Below are 23,048 nucleotides of genomic sequence, written 5' to 3' on the forward strand. Positions count from 1 at the left end.
GCATGTATGGAGATGTGGTTCTGTAGTTGACCGGTTGTGCTTTCATGCTTCCTGTCCATTACTATTAGAGTAGGCATACATCTCAGCACATAAACACAGTTTTCTTAACTCATCCAAAATATTAATACTGTCATATGTGACATATTTCAAAGGTGTTGACCATCAAAGCTTTTACTAGGTATTGAACACGATGGAATATTGATTAATTCCCCTTTATATTATAGAAGAGGGCATGGGGTGCCTTACTCTCCATAACATAAATAACATTGCAAGATACATTGAAGGTCACATTGAACGAAGTTATAAATTGATTTGCCTCTTCTTAATAACATAATACTAGATAAGTACTTTAAGAGAACAGGTTGTTTGGTGGGGTAAAAAGATTTATTTTTTCCATATTTTTTATAGCTTTCTCCTTATGAGCTAAGTTTTCCCTTTCTTTACAGTTTCTCCTGCTCTCTAAGTTCATCTGTATGCCTACATTTGCTCCTTTTACTTTTTGTGTTTGCTAGAATGCATAATTCTTTTCATCCAATGGGAACACATTTCATGCATTTTCTGACTCACTTCAAGGCACTATGTTTTATTGCATTTGGAGCTCATCAAAGAAAAGATCAGATACTTTAATTAATGATTTTACAAGGATAAATGAAACACAGCGAAAACATCTCTTAATTGTTTGAAGTAAACAGATCAATGACGTTTTCTTTCTAAGACCATGAATAATTAGTATTTTTTTTTCTTTTACAAAACAGTTTGAAGTCAGGGTCTTCTCAATCATCCAAAACCCATCACTAACAGTCATTTCTCATCCTCCATAGGTGGACCCCGTTCCTTACTATGAGGCATGTGTTCATGATTCCTGCGCCTGTGATGCTGGAGGAGACTGTGAGTGCCTCTGCACAGCCATTGCTGCTTATGCTGCAGCCTGCAATCATGTTAACATGTGCATCAACTGGAGAAATGAAGACCTCTGCCGTAAGTGACTTCTAACATTATATTTTAAAAGTCCTCTATCTTTCAACCTCTTTCTATAACATTAAACAGTTCAGACTCAAATAATTTCTTATATTAACTCAGACTGATAATCCTTAATTCAGTTACTGAGTGTAGTCTTCCAAGTTAATGAATGAAACACATACACATTGAACAGGAAATATACTGTAAATAAACTTTTTCATGCATGCTTTCTTTGTTAAATTGTACAAGAATAAAAAATGCAAACATTTTTATATTAATATCTTTTGATTTCCTACGGATCTTTTTTATTTCAGCTGTCTGCTGTGAAACTCAAAATCACACAAATGCTTGCGAGTGGCACTACAGTCCTTGCCATACTGGCTGCTATAAAACCTGTGAAAATCCAAATGGTATCTGCAACTCTACATTCCCACATTTGGAAGGTAGTACATTATTTATGCTACTTGACATTTCATGTTTGAGCTAACAAAGCGTATGGTCAGACATATCATTCTTTTTTACTGTGAATTGTTATTATCTAGTTTTAGTAGGCTACCTAACTGATGAGTAACTTTATAGGTTCCACCCATGGTAAAATAACTTTGAAATTTACAGATCATGTACATGACAAATTGGCACAAAAGTAAGAGAAATAACTAAAAAATGTGTAGTTAAGTAGAAACTTATGTTTAGTGCATAACTTGGGATTAATTATTAATATAAAAAATTTTGGCCATTCATGAAAGAGTAGCATTGTTGTTCTTTAGTGAAATATGTAATTTGAATATTATATTAATGCAGTCTGAAACAAACCAAAATGTGTGATAAATAGGGTATTTGAGTTACATTAACATCTGTTAAGATTCCTAAAAAAAGATTTTGAAGAAGGGATATTATATAATTTGCAAGTTATTGTTATTCTCTTGTCTTTGCTCCAGGTTGCTTCCCTCAGTGTCCTCCAGACAGACCAATCTTCCATGAGAAAAATAATACCTGCGTAGCTTATGAGAAGTGTGGCTGTGTAATTAACGGCACCTACTATAACCCTGGTGACAAAGTTCCCAGTGATGAACCATGTCAGGAATGGTGAGAAAACCAATTTGAACTCTAGCTCTAGCTGTGTAGTCCCTGTCTTTCTAACAATCTTTGTGTTCAGAGCTTCATGACAATTTTTATTGGGTGACTTTTCCATTAGAAATAACGTTCATTAATTTAAATTCTAGGCTACTAGAGCTCACTATTAAATGCCGTTGAGTTACTCTCACTTGTCAAACATCTTTAATTTAATCTAAGACACATGGATTATAATACATATTAGGCTCTGGTATTTTCTGTCACACTAAGTTCTGGACAAACCCAGCAGTAACTTTAAACTTCATGGGTCTGTATATCTATGGGCCTGTCCTAGACTGGTATTCTGTCCAGAACAGGTTCCAGCTTTGCACCCAAGCGAGTGGGATAGGTTGTGGCTCCCTTTAATCTTGTATTAAAATAGGAGGTGTTTAAGAATGTTGTGGTGAACTTTTTATGAACATAAATTCTACTTTAAATGTGTAATCTATAGTAAATGACAACAGAAAGTATAGCAAATTAAATGACCGATACATTGTAGTGAATTTTCATCTTAAAAGTTCAAAGATAAAAGTAAATTTCCTGTTTTTGGTACCAAAACAGAGTATATAGAGGTGAAAATGTGCTGAACATCTTAGCACCTCCTTGGAACCCTTTCTTCCAATAATCCTACATCCATATAATGTAACATTATCAAAGCAATTTAAATATTTTACTCCATGAAACCATCCACAATTAAACTTGACTCCATTAACAGTTTTTAAAGTCAGATCATTTATTATGGATCCATTTCTCCTTTGTGAAGACACTTCCCTTTTTCTCTCAATAAGAAACATTTTCCTAGTGTACTATGTTGCCTTCATTATTACTGGAATCCTGCTGACACATAAATCTGTTTCTTTTCTAGTATTTGCACATCATATGACAATAAAACGTGCATCAGAAATGAAAGTAAGTATTATTTTTATTTATTTTAGAGGAAGATTATGTATACTGAGGGTGAATTGTTAGAAATTAGCAAAAAGTTGTAATTAATAAAAAAAATTATGGAACCATCAAAATACACTAACAAATTTATCAGACTGCAAAGTACAGTGTTGCATATACCTACAGGTCAATTTATTGTCATGTTACATTGAGCTTATATAACTATATTAATTTTAATCTTATATGCTGTACTTCTCAGAGCAAGCAGATTTACAAATATAAATAGTAACAAAAAAAAATCAATCATATATGTAACCATGTAAACATATCTGTGCAAAATATAGTAATATATATAAAGATACATGTGTTTGGGATATTGTGAGCATACGACTGGATGACTTGACATGTGGTTTATGTGACACAAGGAATGTTAGATTTTCTTTCATGGACATTTTGATATGTTTGCTGTTGTACAATTGCCTTTGTGTTGAGTTTGCTGAACCAACGATTTTCTTTTGTAATGCCAGTTCTCATGTTGTTTACTTGCTTGTTTCTGTCACACCATCCAATGCCAGAACTCTACTGCCATTAAATTTATTTGAAATTAACCAATAGGACTATCAGCTTTTTTAGTTTAGCAAAATTCATTTGGGTAATATTCATACAGTAATTAAAAGAACATCAACAAAAATTTTGATGTGAAATGATACTATACAAACATTAACTTCTACATAGAAGTCTATTTGTGCAGCTATTATTACTACATTAACAAAAGTAAAGAAGGTTCGACGCTTAGAACAAAGGAGACTAAGATAGAAAAATAACAAAGTGTTATTAATTACTGAGCATAGCTTGCAATTATTGATGTTTTTCCTTTCTTTCTTTGCAGCATGTACAACTACCACCACCACCACCACAACAGAACCCATCACAACGCCAACCACAACAATAGAATCCACGACAACTCCAATCACCACAACAACAGAAAGTACAACAACTCCACCCTCCACTACAATTGATTTTGATTAAATATTTTTAATATATCAGATCTTAATTTCTATATAGTGGAAGTATGCTAAATATTCTGAATATACTCATATGATGGTTCCACTAAATTTTTTACATAGTTTTTTTTCATTCAAGTTGCCATTCAGTCACCACATCTTGTTGTACTGTTGCACTAACAGTGTTTAAAGCATAACTTCTAGTTGTTCAATGTTATTTTCTGACACATAATTTAGTATTAATTATTGTATTATTAGACCTTCATTTTACATTTTGTAGCAGTTGTAATTGCCAGTGGCTGTAGGTCAAACAAACCTGTAATCAGTATTCTAAAGGACAAGTTTAGTATTTTTGAAGTTGGAAATGAAAACTGCTTAACTTTTGTAAGTAAGCTGTAAGGAATGAGCCTGCCAAATTTCAGCCTTCTACCTACACGGGAAGTTGGAAAATTAGTGATGAGTGAGTCAGTGAGTCTGACATTGGAAAGTTCAATATGGCGGTCGACAGTGGCGTCAAAATAAGTACGTACATTGGTTTCAGTTAGCCCAGGGAAGCCGCCTACCAAATTTCGGGAAGATGGGGCCATAAATAAGAAAGTTCAATATGGCGGACGTTGTCGACTGTTATGACCGTTATGTGTAGAATTTCTAAATGAAACCTGCTTAAGTTTTATAAGAAAGCTGTAAGGAATAAGCCTGCCAAATTTCAGCCTTCTACCAACACGGGAAGTTGGAGAATTAGTGATGAGTGAGTGAGTGAGTGAGTGAGTGAGTGAGTGAGTGAGTGAGTGAGTGAGTCAGTCAGTCAGTCAGTCAGTCAGTCAGTCAGTGAGGGCTTTGCCTTTTATTAGTATAGATAAATCACCAAATATTTTTGTTTCCATTTAAGAGCCCAAGAAAACATTTTCTTAAACTTCAATATTTAAGTTAACATAGTTATGAAGACTATGGATGGTTTCCACATACCCTCAGCTTTGTCTGAGACACAGACTCTTCCACTAAATTTCTTGCGAAGCTCTTTATCATTTTGTGAAATGAGTACTGAACTTAGTGAGAAGCTCATATTGCTGTAACTAAAACATAAACTAACTGCTTGTGCTATTTTATTCCTTTCCATTTGGTTTGCACTTCTCTGCAATTTTTTTTCTTTGTTAGTAACTGGAGAATTTTAAAGCTTTTTCAGGAATGTGATGCAAAGGGTTGTCTTTAAATGCTAATACCTTCATGTACAGTAATATCAGATAATTTTGTAAAAAATATTTGAAAAGAATTGGAAAGAGCTTCTCAAGTGACTTACTCAGAAAGCGTTAATTCTCAGCATGCAAGTCAGAACTTTCTGAAATGAACCCACGCAAATAACAGGCGGCCACTAGTACCGGCGCATCCTGTGTACAGAATATGGTGCCTTGTTATTTCTCTGATAGTGTGAATCAGCAGTACATACATACATACATACATACATACATATATGAGTCCATATTTTGTTTTTTATATTACTTTTTAACAGCACTTTTCCTCTTTATGCACTGGATATCTGCAGTGCCTCTCTCCCCTTATCTTCATCTCTCAGCTTTTTAAACATACTTTTATTTGTTTCCATCTTACATTACATATTGCACTGGCAATCAGGTGTTTTAAGTACATGTCGGTCTTCATATACTATTAGAGCCATACTGACCCTATACTGTATATGTAACTGAAAAGCTGCACAAGTTATCACTTAGTGTAGTTTGCCAACTTCATTTAGTGAAGTCCTGCCAAGCCAATATCAATGTACCAAGCTATGCGAAGTTCCCTTTTGTCTATTTTATAAGCAATGTAAATTACTTGATGATGAAGTACTTTACAAAAACAGACTTAATGAAAAGACTGGTGCTATTGTGTTCTATGTACTGTTGGCTGTAATAACTATGATTTTGAGAGTTACTCTGATTTTTTAAAAAGGCATTGCAGAAAAGTGTGCTACTGTAGTATTTTTAAGTTAAATATTGTACCTAAAATGGGAATTTTTCAATGGAATGTTGAAGATAAAAATAAACTCATATAAAATATGTAATATAGTATACAGTAATATGTATAATAATGAATAGAGAGGATTTAATTCAAATGAAATCTGTGGAGTGGGAACTTACTGAAGAAACAGTCATAATGCTGAAGCCCTTTTACAATGCAACTCTGGAAATTTTATCAGATGCTGCAAGCTTTTACATAATAGTTCTTGTTATCAAAATGTTGATTTGCAGTCTAAAAATTATAATGGATGCGCTCGAGCTGTTGGAAAACAAACTGCCCAATGCTATGTATAGTATCACGTTTTAAATATGGAAAAAGCATACCTCAGTACAAGGATACAAATTCTGTTGCAGCAGCACAGGTCTTCAAAATATTCAATGAAAGGATATGAATAATAGCACATTACAGCTACAACGTCCTGGAAACTGAAACAGTCTGTCTGTTGACATTGCTATACTTTCATTAAACAAGCGAAGGATTAAACTGCTAATAGCAATATAAGCAATTCCTTCCCTACTATGATTAATGGCAATTCCACATTCAAGTAGCAGCAGACAGCTGATTACATATGGCAACCAGAAACACTTTTCATATTCTACAGAATTTCTACATACTGGAATATTACACAGTTTTCCCTCAACTGAAGCTGATTGATTTTTATGAGCTCACATTAGTTTCCATATCAGAGTTATTATCTAGGCACTACTGTGCACAAGCTAAGAATAAACCTTGAAGAGATGCCAGTCCATTGCATGGCACAGCCACCCATGCATATTCTTATTTTGCATGCCACCTCACCTCTTGTTTTTAATTATTTTTATTGACATGAAAAAACAGCTTTGGTGGCTTCATATTTAAATTTTTGAGATGTAGTAGATTGATGTATTGAGAAGTATCAGGTAGAAACAATTTCATTGATGTTAAACAGTGTTATATCTTAAAAAGTACACAAATGTAACTGACTTTTGTTTGTCTCTTTTACAGCCTGCATTACAAAATGTGCTTGGACAGAATGGTTTGATGATCACTACCCAAATAATGAAGGAGAATATGAATTAGTACAAAATATTAAAGATCTAAATTGTGAAAAAATTGAGAAGGTGGAATGCAGATCTGTCCCCTTCCCTGACATAAGCCTAGAGGATCTGGGCCAAACAGTCACATGTGACAATAAAGGACTGACGTGCCACAATAAAAATCAAACAAAGATCCCTCCAAAATGTTATAACTATGAAATACGAGTATGGTGCTGCACTCCATGTTTCGGAACTCCAACTTCAACTCCAACCACCACCACAACAGAATCTACAACAACTCCAACCACCACCATAACAACAACAGAATCCACAACTCCAACCACAACCACAGAAAGTACCACAATCCCAACCACCACCACAACCACAGAATCCACAACTACTCCAACCACCACTACAACAACAGAATCTACAACAACTCCAACCACTACCACAACAACAACAGAATCCACAACAACCACAACCACAGAAAGTACAACAACTCCAACCACCACCACAACAACAACAGAATCCACAACAACTCCAACCACCACCACAACAACAGAATCTACAACAACTCCAACCACCACAACAACAGAATCCACAACAACTCCAACTACCACCACAGAAAGTACAACAACTCCAACCACCACCACAACAACAGAATCTACAACTCCAACCACCACCACCACCACGACAACAACAGAATCTACAACTCCAACCACCACCACAGAAAGTACAACTCCAACCACCACTATAATAACAGAATCTACAACAACTCCAACCACCACCACAGAAAGTACAACAACTCCAACCACAACCACAACAACAGAATCTACAACAACTCCAACCACCACCATGCCACCAACAGAATCTACAACAACTCCAACCAGCACCACAACAACAGAATCTACAACAATTCTAACCACCACCACAACAACAGAATCTACAACAACTCCAACCACCACCACAACAACAACAGAATTCACAACAACTCCAACCACCACCACAGAAAGCACAACAACACCGACCACCACCACAACTACAACGCCAACAACTACCACAACTACAACAACAATCTCTACTACAAGACCACCAGGATGTCCAGATTTTGGCAAAGTAGTAAGTAAAGGGAACTTTTGTTTTTGCCTAAAATTTTTTACGGCTAGATATAGTAATTTCAGATCGATTTCTAAATATTACAGGTGATTACATTACCACCAGATATTTAATAATCTTATCTTTAGTCCCTTGTGCTATTGTAGAATAAACAATTTTGTGCTTAAAATATTTATGTAATTCTGTGATATTAGCTATTCATGTTTGCTTGATTGCATCACTTTTAGTATGTTTTAGAAATGTACTAACATTAAGTCCGAGGACATCATTACTTTCTATTACCCATTGTCTACAGCACAACTTCCTAATATTACAATGCATATGTATATATCTGTTAATAATTTAAAACTGAATATTTTTCCAATTTGTTTGTGTCTAAATAAAGAAGCTGTAGAGTTATACACATGCAAAGAGCCTCACTTACATACAGTATCTAGGTAAAATGCAGGTTACTGTAAACAACTGTAGGCACTGAAGTCCAGAAGCAATTCTCTAGACTGTGCTCTCTTGTTTTTTTCAATTAATGGTAAATTATTTAATGGATTTAGCACCCAAATGTAAAATATGACATAGATGTAGACAATTACCGTTAATCTTACTGCATAATTTCAAAAACATTAATTTATCTTTATTTTTATTACAATGAAGTGCAGCAGTCAGACACAAATTTTAAACAAAGTACATTCACACAATAAAGCACCAAATACCATTCATATTCATGCTGACAATTTAGTTATTACGGATATAACAGTAAGAAACTACAATAATTTTTTTGCAATTGACAGCTTCTAATTGTTCAGGTGAAGTATAACTAACAGTACTTAAGCATTAACAGACAGTTTCAAAAATCAAAACTCAAGACAAAAATTACACCCAATCATTTTTTGTAAATTACAGAAAACTGAGCTAGATAGAAAGCAGTTCTTAAATATCCCTCATATGACAATAATGTTTTACACGCCTTTTGGTGCTTTTCAAAATGCAACTTTCTTAATTTTCAACACATTTCTTTCCTCACTGAGATTTAGTTTTTTTCTTTCAAATACTAGACTGGAGAGATTTTTGAGATCTGTAACTGCACCACAGTAAAGTGTCTTGAAAACAACACCCTGCAGTATATTCCTTATAATTGTACCCCACCAGAGAAATTCACTTGTGCAAGTGGACGGCCCTCTAATACTGTAATGGATGAAAAATTCTGCTGCAAACTAGAGGTTTGTGATTGTGAGTATCTGTTAAACCTTCTACTGTTTAAAGGCAGTGATACTTAAGTTGGATTAAAGTTGTCAACACACAAAATACTAATAAAAAATTAAGTAAACTAAGTTTTCAGATCAATGAGTACATAGTCACAGAGTATCATTAACTATTCTCTTGTCTTCTGAGGTGTGGCAGAAAAGTAATGAGACTGGCAACACTGCAAGCGATCTGGCAACGCTGCGCTGTTGTCCTTGATAGAGCACGTGTATCAGTACCCTCCCATAGCTCAGTGCGAGTTTCAACTCCTTCCGTTAACTACGTGATTTTTGTGACTGCTATTAGCGAAGTTGTGTTTTTGGTTGTGCGTCACGCAAAATGGAACAGCGGAATTTGGAGCAACGTTGTGCCATTAAATTTTGTGTTAAGCTTGGAGAATCGGCAAGTGTGACGTTTGAAAAGTTACAACAGGCCTATGGGGAACATTCTTTATCCCGAGCTCAAGTTTTTTGCTGGCACAAATCATTTTTGGAAGGCAGAAAACACGTTGGAGATGAATACCGTTCAGGGAGGCCTTCAACTTTGAAAACCAATGAAAACATCGAACGTGTGAACACTCTTGTGAGATCAGACCGTCGTTTAACATTAAGAATGTTGAGTGAACAATTAAATTTGAACAGATTTACCGTTCATCAAATTTTGACTGAACATTTGAACATGCGAAAGGTCTGTGCCAAAATGGTGCCGAAAAACCTCACAATTGAGCAGAAGGACAATCGAAAAAACAAGTGTCTTGATCATCTTGACAGAATCGCTAATGAGCAAGATTTCTTTAGTCGTGTGATCACAGGTGATGAATCATGGATTTTTAAATACGATCCTGAGACCAAGAGGCAAAGTCAGGAGTGGCACACTGCAAACTCTCCTCGACCAAAGAAAGCTCGAATGAGTAAATCGAAGATCAAATCAATGCTGATTTGTTTTTTTGACAAAAGGGGAATCGTCAACATAGAATTTGTTCCTCCAGGACAAACTGTCAACCAAGTTTTTTATAAAGACTTCCTTGAAAGGTTCAGAAAAAGGGTCATTCGCATGAGACCAGACATTGCAGAGAAATGGATGCTCCATCATGACAACGCCCCATGTCACACTGCCCTCTCCATAACAGAATTTTTTACCTCAAAAGGCATTCCTGTGGTTCCCCAGCCCCATTATTCACCTGACCTCAGTCCGTGTTACTTTTTCCTAAACTGAAAAATGTCCACAAAGGACGTCATTTCGGGACTTTAGAAAACATCCAAAAGAGTGTAACGGACATGCTGAAGACCATACCGGTTGAAGACTTCCAGCGCTGCTACCAACAGTGGGAACAACGTCTCCATCGATGTGTAGCTTCCCAAGGGAACTACTTTAAAGGGGATAACATTGATGTTTAAAAAAAATAAAAACTTTGGTAAATAAAAAATCAGTCTCATTACTTTTCTGCCACACCTCATTTCCTGTACGTCTATTCTAAACAAACATTACTCGTTTTTAGGAAGTGTTTATTTATTTAATTGATTACTAGTGTCACTTTCTGTAAGTCATTAATAAGACTTTCCATAAGAGTGACATAATACTCTTTGTTTTGTTCCCATGTATCTTTAGCTATAAAACTAAGGTCACCGTAATAAAGCAAAAAAAAGGGGAAAAAATCTGTATTTCTATAAGCATGGTTCTTTATATCTAAACACAAAAGAGTGGAAAACCATACAAAAAAAAATAGCAGACTAAGCATTCAGCTTTAGCTTTCTAGTTTTCCAGATTTAGCTTCCAGTTTTTTATAAGTGAGATCTGCTCCTTTCTCTTGATGCCTTTGTTTGTGTTTTTAGTCAAAATACAGCTCTGTTATTAATCCCTGTAGTACTAATGCTGAGTTAGTGTTACCAAATGTTACCATAAGAGAAATCACATTTGTGATTTACATTTTAAGCTGGCAAAAATTCTAAACTGCACTTAACAAACATATTGATTAATTATGTTTCAAAGTAAACTTTTAAAAGGATTTCAAAGGGGTGCAACATTCAAAGCAGGACTCCAAGAAGAGAAACAGAATAGAGAGGTGTCATTAACTATTCACAATCATTGTAATAGTTATATTTTTGAACAGATGGCCATTAAAGAGAGGTGTAATAGGAATAGCTAATCAGCCATTCTACTCACAACATGGTAGGCTAAAGTAGTGAATGTATGGTCTGAATTTAAAAGTTCAAATTGAATGGGAATCTCCTATACAAGCAGACAGATCATCTAATAAATCTGGTCCCATTTTTGAAATCCCACATTTCTTTTATTAATGTTTGGAATCTAAAGAAGACAAGCCACCATCATCTTCAGATTGTAAAATATGTGCTGGTTTGTAATTAATGATAAGTTAAGGTAAGCAGAACCTTGGCCATTAAAGTTTTATATGTAAGAAGGAGGATTTTGAAATCAGCCCCAAACTTAACTGGAATCAGTGTTCCTGATGCAGCATTTTGAATTACCTGAAAGCTACATATAGAACAATTTGAAACAGTCCGTGAATAAAACATTGCAGTAGTCAGTCCTTTTAGAAATAAATGAATCCATTAATTTCTAAGAATCCTCCATATTTAGAATACTCTAGTCTACAGATGAAAATAAGGCACAGATGACAGAGCATGCTTCCATGACAGCCCATTGTACATACTTCATGCTTGTTGTTTAAGAAAGCCTTGAGTTCCACTGCCATCTAAGGCAAAGCCAACCATTCAAGCTTTTTCTATTGCAGTTGAAAGTTTTACACAACAAAAATCAATAATTCATTTTATACTTTTAAATGAAACAGAATAATATTGAATATCTGCTGCTTTCAGGTTACTGCACTGGCTTTGGAGACCCACATTACATTACATTTGATGGACAATACTACAGTCATCAAGGGAACTGCACCTATCTGCTAGTAGAAGAGATTCGTCCCAATTATGACAATTTCAAGATTTACATTGATAACGTTCATTGTGATATTCGTGACCGAGTGTCTTGCCCACGCTCCATCATTGTATCCTTTGAATCCCAGGTCATTGAATTGAAGAACATGGAAACAAATGGGCGTGTAAAACTGAAGGTAAGTGTGCAACATGCCTGTATAGACTTCCTTAGGTATTTCGGCCTGCAGTAACCTGCCCTCTGTGTATCCTGTACAGTTTTCTGTCCAGTCGGATAAGGAGCCTTATATTTCATAACTATTTCTTTTGTCATTTCCTTTACCTTACAATTAATAGCTCAGCTCTTTCAACCAAGGAGCATCCTGTGTATCTTGAGAACAATGCAATCTATACTAATAAAAGGCAAAGCCCTCACTGACAGACTGACTGACTGACTGACTGACTGACTGACTCACTCACTCACTCACTCACTCACTCACTCACTCACTCACTCATAACTAATTCTCCAACTTCCCGTGTAGGTAGAAGGCTGAAATTTGGCAGGCTCATTCCTTACAATTTACTTACAAAAGTTAAGCAGGTTTCATTTCGAAATTCTACGCGTAACGGTCATAACAGTCGACAAATTCCACCATGTTAAACTTTCTTATTTATGGCCCCATCTTCACGAAATTCGGTAGGCGGCTTCCCTGCATTAACCAAAACCGATGTACGTCCTTCTTTCGGTGGTATGATGCCACTGTCGGCCACCATATTGAACTTTCCAACGTCACTAATTCTCCAACTTCCCGTGTAGGTAGAAGGCTGAAATTTGGCAGGCTCATTCCTTACAGCTTACTTAAAAAAGTTAAGCAGGTTTCATTTTGAAATTCTAAGCGTAACGGTCATAACATTTGACAATGTCCGCCATGTTAAACTTTCTTATTTATGGCCCCATCTTCACAAAATTTGGTATGTGGCTGCCCTGCGCTAACCGAAACCGATGTACGTACATACTTCGGTGGTATGACGCCATTGTCGGCCACCATATTAAACTTTCCAACCTTAGATTCACTGACTCACTCATCACTAATTCTCCAACTTCCCGTGTAGGAAGAAGGCTGAAATTTGGCAGGCTCATTCCTTACAGCTTAGTTACAAAAGTTAAGTACGTTTCATTTCGAAATTCTACACGTAACGGTCATAATGGTCGACAACATCCGCCATATTGAACTTTCTTTTTTATGGCCCCATCTTCACGAAATTTGGTAGGCGGCTTCCCTGCACTAACCGAAACTGATGTAAGTACTTATTTCGGTGGTATGATGCCACTGTCGGTCACCATATTGAACTTTCCAATGGTTTTTGTTACTTATGGGCCCATCTTCAAGAAATTTGGTACACGGGTTCCCAACACTAACTGAATCCTACTTACGTACATATATACGTCCATGGCCTACAGCTCGGTTGCCATGTGAGGCGGCATTGGGTCCCCCATTCCCACTTCTCCCACGTTGTTGGCTGCCTGCCTATATAAGGCCGTCCGTTGCTCCAGTCACTTCATTTCCTTCCTTGCTTCGCCACGGGATTCACGTCTCCCTGCTGATAACTGCAGCCTTTTTATTTAATCCACAGCTTCTCCGCTGTTTTATTGTTCGTTTATTACAATTATAGTTATTGTGTAGGCATTTTAGACTTACTTTGCATTGATCAGGTAACCATTTCCTTTATCATTCCAACCGTACCCCCATTAACATGTCTATCGAGGTGATCACCATCAATCAAAGAACTGTCACTTACCAAGTGGTTTCCACTCCCGGAGATGGCACCTGCTTTTTCCATTCTCTGTGTTACATATTGCACGGCCATATCAGGCTCACTCTTGATATCCGGAAGAACATTGTGTCTTATGTATTGAATGACTGGGACAGGTTCAAGGTGTGGACTGATGACGGTACAGGAGATAATGATATTACACAGGAGCACTATAAGAGTGAAATGCTTAAGCCCTTCACCTATGGTTCTGCATGTGAGTTGATGGCTGCCGCTGAATTGTTCGATTGTCACTTTCAAGTGTACCGAAATGGCCAAATATTTTACACCTTTGGACAACTTCCAATGCCTCTTAAACATCTTAGATTCACAGGTGACAATTTCAGTAGTTAACACTTTGATGTTTATTAATGTTTAATCTCTCAAAAGCTGGATGCAAAGTTATTGATGAAAGCGGTTGTATGCTTTCAATGCTTGACAGATGCCGAATGTCACTTCAACACAACAAGTCCTGCAAATACTGTCGTAATTGAAACAAACCATGAAACTCAAACCGATTATAACAGCAGCAATCCAAGCTGTGAGATTTGAGGCAAGATTGCTTTTCACATGGCCAACTGTAAGTTGCATGCTCAAGAGTAAGCTCAGCGCACAGCTTGGTCATATTACAACCGGAGGGCCAAAATGACAACATGGTACACAAAGAGATCCTTAACAAATAATTATTGGTATATTTTCCGTCAGTTTAAAAAGGTTTACTTTTCTTCTTAATAAAAATTTTAAGGCGAAGTGCAGGTATTTTGCTAGTGTGCAATATTTTTCAACTTGTAGGACCTGGGTAAAAGTCATTCAGATTGTTTTAGAACATGAGTATATACACAAAATTTACAAATGAGAGGAGACCATTCAGTCATTCAAGCTCCCTGGATTTTAAAAATGGCCGAGTTGTCCCAATTTGTCATCCAGATATTTAATAAAAGTTGTATCTGCTTCAACAATATGACTTAGTAGTTTGCCAGAGATTCCTGTGACTATTTGTGGTTTCAGTCTTTCACGTCACCATAGCTTCCATTGGTGTCTTCAAGTATGTGATTTATATTTGTTGTTGCCTTTTCTTGGCTTTTACTGCTATATTCATTTTAATTTTAATGTTAATATTCATGCTTTCAAAGCTGTAACTTACAGCATTCCCTACATTGTGACAGATCCAAATGAAGGAGAACAACATTTTGTTTTACTGTCTGTAACCCAGATATATAGTAGTAATTATAGTAAAAGCAAGGCCAATCAGTAATTTTTTGCTTTTTATAGCACCATTCATACTGCTTAATATCACAAAGTGCTTTTTAAAGGAAAGAAGAGTGCAAGCTAAAGTATCAAAGAGAGTATATTTTAAACTGGAACATTTGTAAACACAGTCGTCTTAGTTGGTGGGTGGTGCTGTAATTATTGAGTATGATTTAATGCATCTTGAATCTCATTTAGAAATGTTCTAATTATTAGATTTTTGAATAGATTGTGTTTTACATATTGTAAAGTGAACTTAATCTCATGAGATCAAGAAAATGAAAAGTTCCTGAACAACAAATAATAAAACATTTGATTAGAGTAGCTACAGTTGGTTGAGCTTGATAGCCTGTTTTCATCAAACCTTTTCCTTAAGTTCTTTGAATAAATTCTATGAGTTCAATACTTACACAACCAAAATTCATTCTGATCAGACCTGTTACTGTGAGCAAAGTGGTTGACTTGCATTGTTTGACCTTCCCTGCATTCTTGCAAATACTTCTTTTTTGTCAGGTTTTTGTGAACAGTAAAGAAGAGCACCTGCCATTCAAGAGATACGGAATGAAGGTTTACAGCTCAGGTCTCAACCTCATTCTTGAAATCCCAGAAGCAGAAATAGAAGTGACCTTCAATGGAGTGGCCTTTACAATTAAGTTGCCTTACCAGAAATTTGGAAACAATACTCAAGGACAATGCGGTATTGTCTTTTTTCTTTCTTTCTTGATAACTTAAATTTGCATAATACTGTATTTTTTTTTAGTTTTGCAATCTTTGATAAATGAGCTGCTTAAGGAAACAGACCACTTTTACAGGTTGCTTGTGTTAGATCAGTATTAAAATTTTGACTTTGGTATCAGCACCAGCGATTGGACCTCAATACCGGTACCAAAACAAATTCCAAAGCAAATAACGGACGGCTAACCCCTGACTCCCTCTGCCTTATAGCTGCTTTGTTCCGCAAGCCCGCATGCAGAGGCACCTCACTCCTCCACCACACAATCAGACATCCAAATTGTACATCACAATCCGTATATCAATAAGAGGATCCTCGTCTTTGGACTATCCAGCAAGTTTACATTAATATAAGTTTGAAAAGAGGGGTTTTTCATGGGTCTGAATTGAGTTACCTCTTGGAGTTCCAAACGTATTTGAAAATGACAGTGAGGTGCTTGAAAACTATTATTTACTTTATTATATTCCTCCTATGGTGGGCTGGCGCCCTGCCTGGGGTTTGTTTCCTGCCTTGCGCCCTTTGTTGGCTGGGATTGGCTCCAGCAGACCTCCGTGACCCTGTAGATAGGATATAGCGGGTTGGATAATGGATGGATTATATTCCTCCAGCCTGCATGCACGCATGCATCCCTGCCCTGGTGTATAATTGTGCACCTCCCTTGTGTACTGCACTCCATAAATTAATAAGAGCAGCCTTCCTTTTTGACTATTTGGCTTGTTTACAAATAAATATACTTGAAAAGCAGTGTGGGCCCTTTGATCCATCCATCCATCCATTCTCTTCCGCTTACCCGAGGTCGGGTCGCGGGGGCAGCAGCTTAAGCAGAGAGGCCCAGACTTCCCTCTCCCCGCCACTTCTTCCAGCTCTTCCGGAGAATCCCAGGCGTCCCCAGGCCAGCCGGGAGACATAGTCCCTCCAGCGTGTCCTGGGTCTTCCCCGGGGCCTCCTACCGGTTGGACGTGCCGAACACCTCACCAGGAGGCGCCCAGGAGGCATCCTGATCAGATGCCCGAGCCACCTCATCTGACTCCTCTCGATGCGGAGGAGCAGCGGCTCTACTCTGAGCCCCTCCCGGATGACTGAGCTTCTCACCCTATCTTTAAGGGAAAGCCCAGACACCCTGAGGAGGAAACTCATTTCAGCCGCTTGTATTCGCGATCTCGTTCTTTCGGTCACTACCCATAGCTCATGACCATAGGTGAGGGTAGGAGCGTAGATCGACTGGTAAATTGAGAGCTTTGCCTTACGGCTCAGCTCCTTTTTCACCACGACAGACCGATGCAGAGCCCGCATCACGCTCCATTCTTCCCTCACTCGTGAACAAGACCCCGAGATACTTGAACTCCTCCACTTGGGGCAGGATCTCTCCCCCAACCCTGAGAGGGCACTCCACCCTTTTCCGGCTGAGGACCCCTTCAACACCCTGGCTGCGCCTAGAAATTCTGTCCATAAAAGTTATGAACAGAATCGGTGACAAAGGGCAGCCCTGGCGGAGTCCAACTCTCACTGGAAACGGGCTCGACTTACTGCCGGCAATGCGGACCAAGCTCTGACACGGTTGTACAGAGACCAACAGCTCTTATCAGGGGTCCGTACCCCATACTCCCGAGCACCCCCACAGGATTCCCGAGGGACACGGTCGAATGCCTTTTCCAAGTCCACAAAACACATGTAGACCGGTCGGGCAAACTCCCATGCACCCTCCAGGACTCTGCTAAGGGTGAAGAGCTGGTCCACTGTTCCGCGACCAGGACTAAAACCACACTGTTCCTCCTGAATCCGAGGTTCGACTATCCGACGGACCCTCCTCTCCAGAACCCCGAATAGACTTTTCCAGGGAGGCTGAGGAGTGTGATCCCTCTATAGTTGGAACACACCCTCCGTCCCCTTTTAAAGAGGGGACCACCACCCCGGTCTGCCAATCCAGAGGCACTGTCCCGATGTCCATGCGATGTTGCAGAGACGTGTCAACCAAGACAGTCCTACAACATCCAGAGCCTTAAGGAACTCCGGCGATCTCATCCACCCCGGGCCCTGCCACCAAGGAGTTTTTTGACCACCTCGGTGACTTCAGTCCCAGAGATGGGAGAGCCCACCTCAGAGTCCCCAGGCTCTGCTTCCTCATTGGAAGGCATGTTAGTGGGATTGAGGAGGTCTTGAAGTACTCCTCCCACCGACCCACAACGCCCGAAGTCGAGGTCAGCAGCGCACCATCCCCACCATATACGGTGTTGACACTGCACTGCTTCCCTCCTGAGACGCCGGACGGTGGACCAGAATCTCCTCGAAGCCGTCCAAAGTCGCTCTCCATGGCCTCTCCAAACTCCTCCCATGCCCGAAGTTTTGCCTCAGCAACAACCGGCAGCGTTCCGCTTGGCCTGCCGGTACCTATCAGCTGCCTCCAGAGACCCACAGGACAAAAAGTCCTATAGGACTCCTTCTTCAGCTTGACGGCATCCCTCACGCCGGTGTCCACCAACGGGTTCGGGATTGCCGCCACGACAGGCACCACCACCTTGCGGCCACAGCTCCGTCAGCCGCCTCAACAATAGAGGCACGGAACATGGCCCATTCGACTCAATGTCCCCACCTCCCTCGGGACGTGGTTGAAGTTCTGCCGGAGGTGGGAGTTGAAGCTACTTCTGACAGGGGACTCTGCCAGCAGCTCCCAGCAGACCCTCACAACACGCTTGGGCCTACCAGGTCTGACCGCATCTTCCCCACCATCGAAGCCAACTCACCACCAGGTGGTGATCAGTTGACAGCTCCGCCCCTCTCTTCACCCGAGTGTCCAAGACATATGGCGCAAGTCCCGACACGACCACAAAGTCGATCATCGACCTGAGGCCTAGGGTGTCCTGGTGCCAAGTGCACATATGAACACCCTTATGCTTGAACATGGTGTTCGTATGGACAATCCATGACGAGCACAGAAGTCCAATAACAAAACACCGCCGGGTTCAGATCGGGGGGGCCATTCCTCCCAATCACGCCCTTCCAGGTCTCACTGTCATTGCCCACGTGAGCATTGAAGTCTCCCAGCAAAACGAGGGAATCCCCAGAAGGTATGCCCTCTAGCAACCCTCCAGAGACTCCAAAAGGGTGGATACTCCAAACTGCTGTTCGCGCATATGCACAAACAACAGTCAGGACCCTTCCCCACCCGGCGGAGGGAGGCCACCCTCTCGCCCACGGGGTAAACCCCAATGCACAGGCTCCAAGTGGGGGCAATAAGTATGCCCACACCTGCTCGGCGCCTCTCACCGGGGCAACTCCAGAGTGGTAGAGAGTCCAGCCCCTCTCAAGGAGATTGGTTCCAGAGTCCAAGCTGTGCGCGAGGTGAGTCCGACTATATCTAGCCGGAACCTCTCGACCTCGCGCACTAGCTCAGGCTCCTTCCCCTTCAGAGAGGTGACATTCCACGCCCCAAGAGCCAGTTTCTGTAGCCGAGGATCAGACCGCCAAGGTCCCCGCCTTCGGCCACCACCCAACTCACACTGCACCCAACCTCCTTGGCCCGTCCCATAGGTGGTGAGCCCATGGGGAGGAGGACCCACGTTACCTCTTCGGCTGTGCCCGCCGAGCCCCATGGGTGCAGGCCCGCCACCAGGCGCCGCCATCGAGCCCCACCTCCAGGCCTGGCTCCAGAGGGGGGCCCCGGTGACCCGCTCCGGGCAAGGGAAAACGTTGTCCAAAGTTTTTGCTCTTCATTGGAGGTTTGTTGAACCGCTCTTTGTCTCATCCCTCACCTAGGACCAGTTTGCCTTGGGTGGTTCTACCAGGCATAAAGCCCCGGACAACATAGCTCCTAGGATCATTGGGACACGCAAACCCCTCCACCACGATAAGGTGACAGTTCAAGGAGGAGCCCTTTGATGCTTTGATAAAATCAAACAGCACACGGTTCCCATTTTAGTTTCAGTCATGCTAAAGAGAAATAACTGTGCTGAAAACTACTATTTACTTCTGGTACCAAAATTAATTAAATGCATGAAACATAACATTGTAAAAATGGGTTTTTTGGTACTTTTTCAGTACCAGTATACCACACAAACCTGATACACACAGGTATAGACAGTACCCTTTATAATGTTTGGGGCACATATTTTTCTTGGACTTACCCCTCTGCTCCGCAGCTTAAAATTACAGACCAAACAATTCAGAGGTGATCAAAGTGCACATTACAGACTTTAAGGGTATTTGCATGCATTTCAGTCACAAAATGTAGAAATTACAACACTTTTTATACAGGGTCATGAAAAAAAGCATCTTTGACCCAAACATTTTTAAGGGGGTGCTGTATGTGTTTATATATGTTTTGGATTTCATAGAATACAGTTTAGCAGAGAGGAGTTTATATAATCTATACTAATAAATTATTCTTTTTGGAAGACAACTAATTGTGTGAAAGAAAATTAATTAACCTGATATTCTGTGGTGTCTCAGGAACCTGCAACAACAACAGAGCTGATGACTGCCTACTGCCAGGTGGACAGCTTGTGGACAGTTGTGAGGTGATGGCAGACTACTGGCTTGTGGAAAACCCCAATAAGTCTCATTGCACACCACCAACGCTGCTACCAACTGTCCCTCCATCAAAACCTACTTTGAAAACCTCTGAAGTACCATGCACTGCCAACTCTCTCTGCCAGATTATCAAAAACAGGTACTTTGGGCATTTTTCTGCTATAGATCTACTGCAAGGTTATTATAGTTTTGCCTTTTTACAATGGTTTTTATTTCTATATTTTTTCTGACCTTACTTGGAAATTCAGTTTAGTTTTAGTTTTCCTTCATCGTGTATATTATAGTTTAGTTTTTATTTCACAAAGACATTTCTATTTAATTTTTATATCTATTAGTTTTAGTTTTAGTAATTATGGCATGGAGCTCCTTTGGAGTTTAGTTTGGTGTCACAATCAGACAGAACTGTACACTTAACAGATTTGGATACGACTTTACTGTTAGTGGAGGCTTACTACACTACATGGTTTATGATCTGGTTTTGTTTTAGTCTGATAAAAACAAGCACAAAACTAGATACTGAATATGAGCAATTTTACACAACTTTATAATTTTTAAAATATTTACAGTGGCTTAGGAAGAACAGGGCTCTTAGACTTGAATCAGTGTGCAGACCCCAACTAGCTGTTTTGAGGGAACAAAGAAAAACAACCATGTAGTGTCAAAAGATTGGGGCAGTGAGACTTGAATAGCCCAACATAAAGGAAAGTAAACTCATAATGTGCAGAGCAAGAGCAGGTAATAGGAGTACAGACAGGCATAAAATGACAGAGACACCATCTGAGATTAAGAACAATATATGCATTATATAAACCTTTTTATCCAGAGCAGGATCAGAGGAAGCCTTGGGCCTACTGCAGCAGGTTTGGATGTAAGGTAGGAAAAATCACTGGTATGCAATATGTATGATAAGGCTGATGTTAAGAATAAAAAGAATATGATATTTTACCTATTTTGAGAGAGAGAGAAAAACATTGAAGAAAGGAAGACAGATATTTTAAAATATAATTCTGCTAATGGATTACTTTAACAATACTGTATAAGGTATTTTGAGCTGTGAATATGAACTAAAAAGATAAATTAATAAATACAGAATAAATACAAAAACCCATTAGTATGTTTGGTTTTTCATCACTTGGCAGACTCTCTTTGCTAACCTACCTTTGTTCATATCGCTTCATTGTTAAATGATGTTTTTAAAACAAAAATGATTGGTTAGCAACAATATGCTGATCTTGTATGATGACCTAGTCAGTCTCTCAATCATTACTGTTTTATTTTCAAAAACTGGGAGTGGTCTCCCCCAGACTTTATTGTATACTCAGATATGGGGATGGATATTTGAGGAGTAAACCGAAAGACAATGATTATATTTTTGTATTATGTACATTAAGGAACCATCAACAACTAATCAAATTAATAATATATTGAACAATTATTATAAAAGTAAAAGTTTAATAAATCGGACTCTGCAGATGCATGAATAATAAAAAAATGTGGTGTGACAACCAAATGCAGAATTTCATCCATCTATCTAGTTGCGTTTTTGAGTTATCGTGTTTACACACACACTTCCAAAAAATGGTACTTTTGGACTCTTTGAGATCAAGATTAATCAAAATATCGAGGTTGAATTTTTTCATGATTAGTTTAGGTTAGGTTTTCGATACTTTGTATATGAGAAAGTAAAAATGATTTCTCCTGTGCAATGTGGCAGGTGAATTGCTGTCAACAAAAAACAGTCACTTGAGAAATAAACTGAAATGTTACTCACTCTTGATTTTTCGGTCTATATGGTAAACGTTTTGTTCACCAGCACATTCTGATTTCAGCCGTATGAATTACATCTTGATATACAACAAGCAAAGAAAGGCGACACTTAAATCGCTTTCTATTTCACACGCTTTTTACGTACCCGCATTTACCTTGCTCTTCACTGCAAATGCTGTGTGAACACCCACCCTCCATCACCAGCTGCCATTCACTGGATGAATATGTGCCAGCAGCTCGTAGTGGAAGACTTTCTGATTTAGAGTTAAAACTTACAAGGGTTAAAGACTAACAGCAAGCATATTCATTCAAAAATGAAAACTACAAATATTTTAGTAAATTATTATTTAATTTCAGTTAGTCTTTCCAGCTACTTTAATAGTTTTGTTTAGTTTTAGTTTTTCATTTCAGTTTTGTTAATTATTTTATTTCAGTTAACGAAAAAAAAATTTTAATAATAGTTTCAGTTGTACTGTATCGAATCTTAGGGCTAAAGGATTATTCAAGAAAAACAAACAATAGATCTAGAAAACAAGGTTTTATTATGGAGACATTGGATTGTTTAGATTGTTACTAGTTACTGGTTATTTAAAACTTTTACACATCACAACTCAGGGTGCCTTCTGTCCTTTCTTTAGTTGCGCTCTCTGTCTACATATTTATTTTATTAATTTTCAGTTTTTGCATCAATAAATGGAGACAAGTACAAAACAAATGCCACTTTCAATGT

The 23,048-nt window shown here is 38.8% G+C and overlaps 1 protein-coding gene across 1 annotated transcript in view; it reads left to right on the plus strand.

Moving 5' to 3' along the window:
• LOC120526161 (mucin-2-like) overlaps positions 1-23,048 on the plus strand; it is a 120,002-nt gene that overhangs the window by 44,131 nt on the left and 52,823 nt on the right. The window contains exons 24-31 of the mRNA XM_039749211.1: positions 822-978; positions 1,899-2,046; positions 2,939-2,982; positions 6,960-8,110; positions 9,157-9,331; positions 12,181-12,437; positions 15,805-15,988; positions 20,471-20,690. Coding sequence (XP_039605145.1) covers positions 822-978; positions 1,899-2,046; positions 2,939-2,982; positions 6,960-8,110; positions 9,157-9,331; positions 12,181-12,437; positions 15,805-15,988; positions 20,471-20,690 — 2,336 coding nt within the window. The remainder of the gene's footprint in view (positions 1-821; positions 979-1,898; positions 2,047-2,938; positions 2,983-6,959; positions 8,111-9,156; positions 9,332-12,180; positions 12,438-15,804; positions 15,989-20,470; positions 20,691-23,048) is intronic.

The sequence above is a fragment of the Polypterus senegalus genome, chromosome 1 (genome assembly GCF_016835505.1).
Source record: "Polypterus senegalus isolate Bchr_013 chromosome 1, ASM1683550v1, whole genome shotgun sequence".
Classification (NCBI taxonomy): Eukaryota; Metazoa; Chordata; class Cladistia; order Polypteriformes; family Polypteridae; genus Polypterus; species Polypterus senegalus.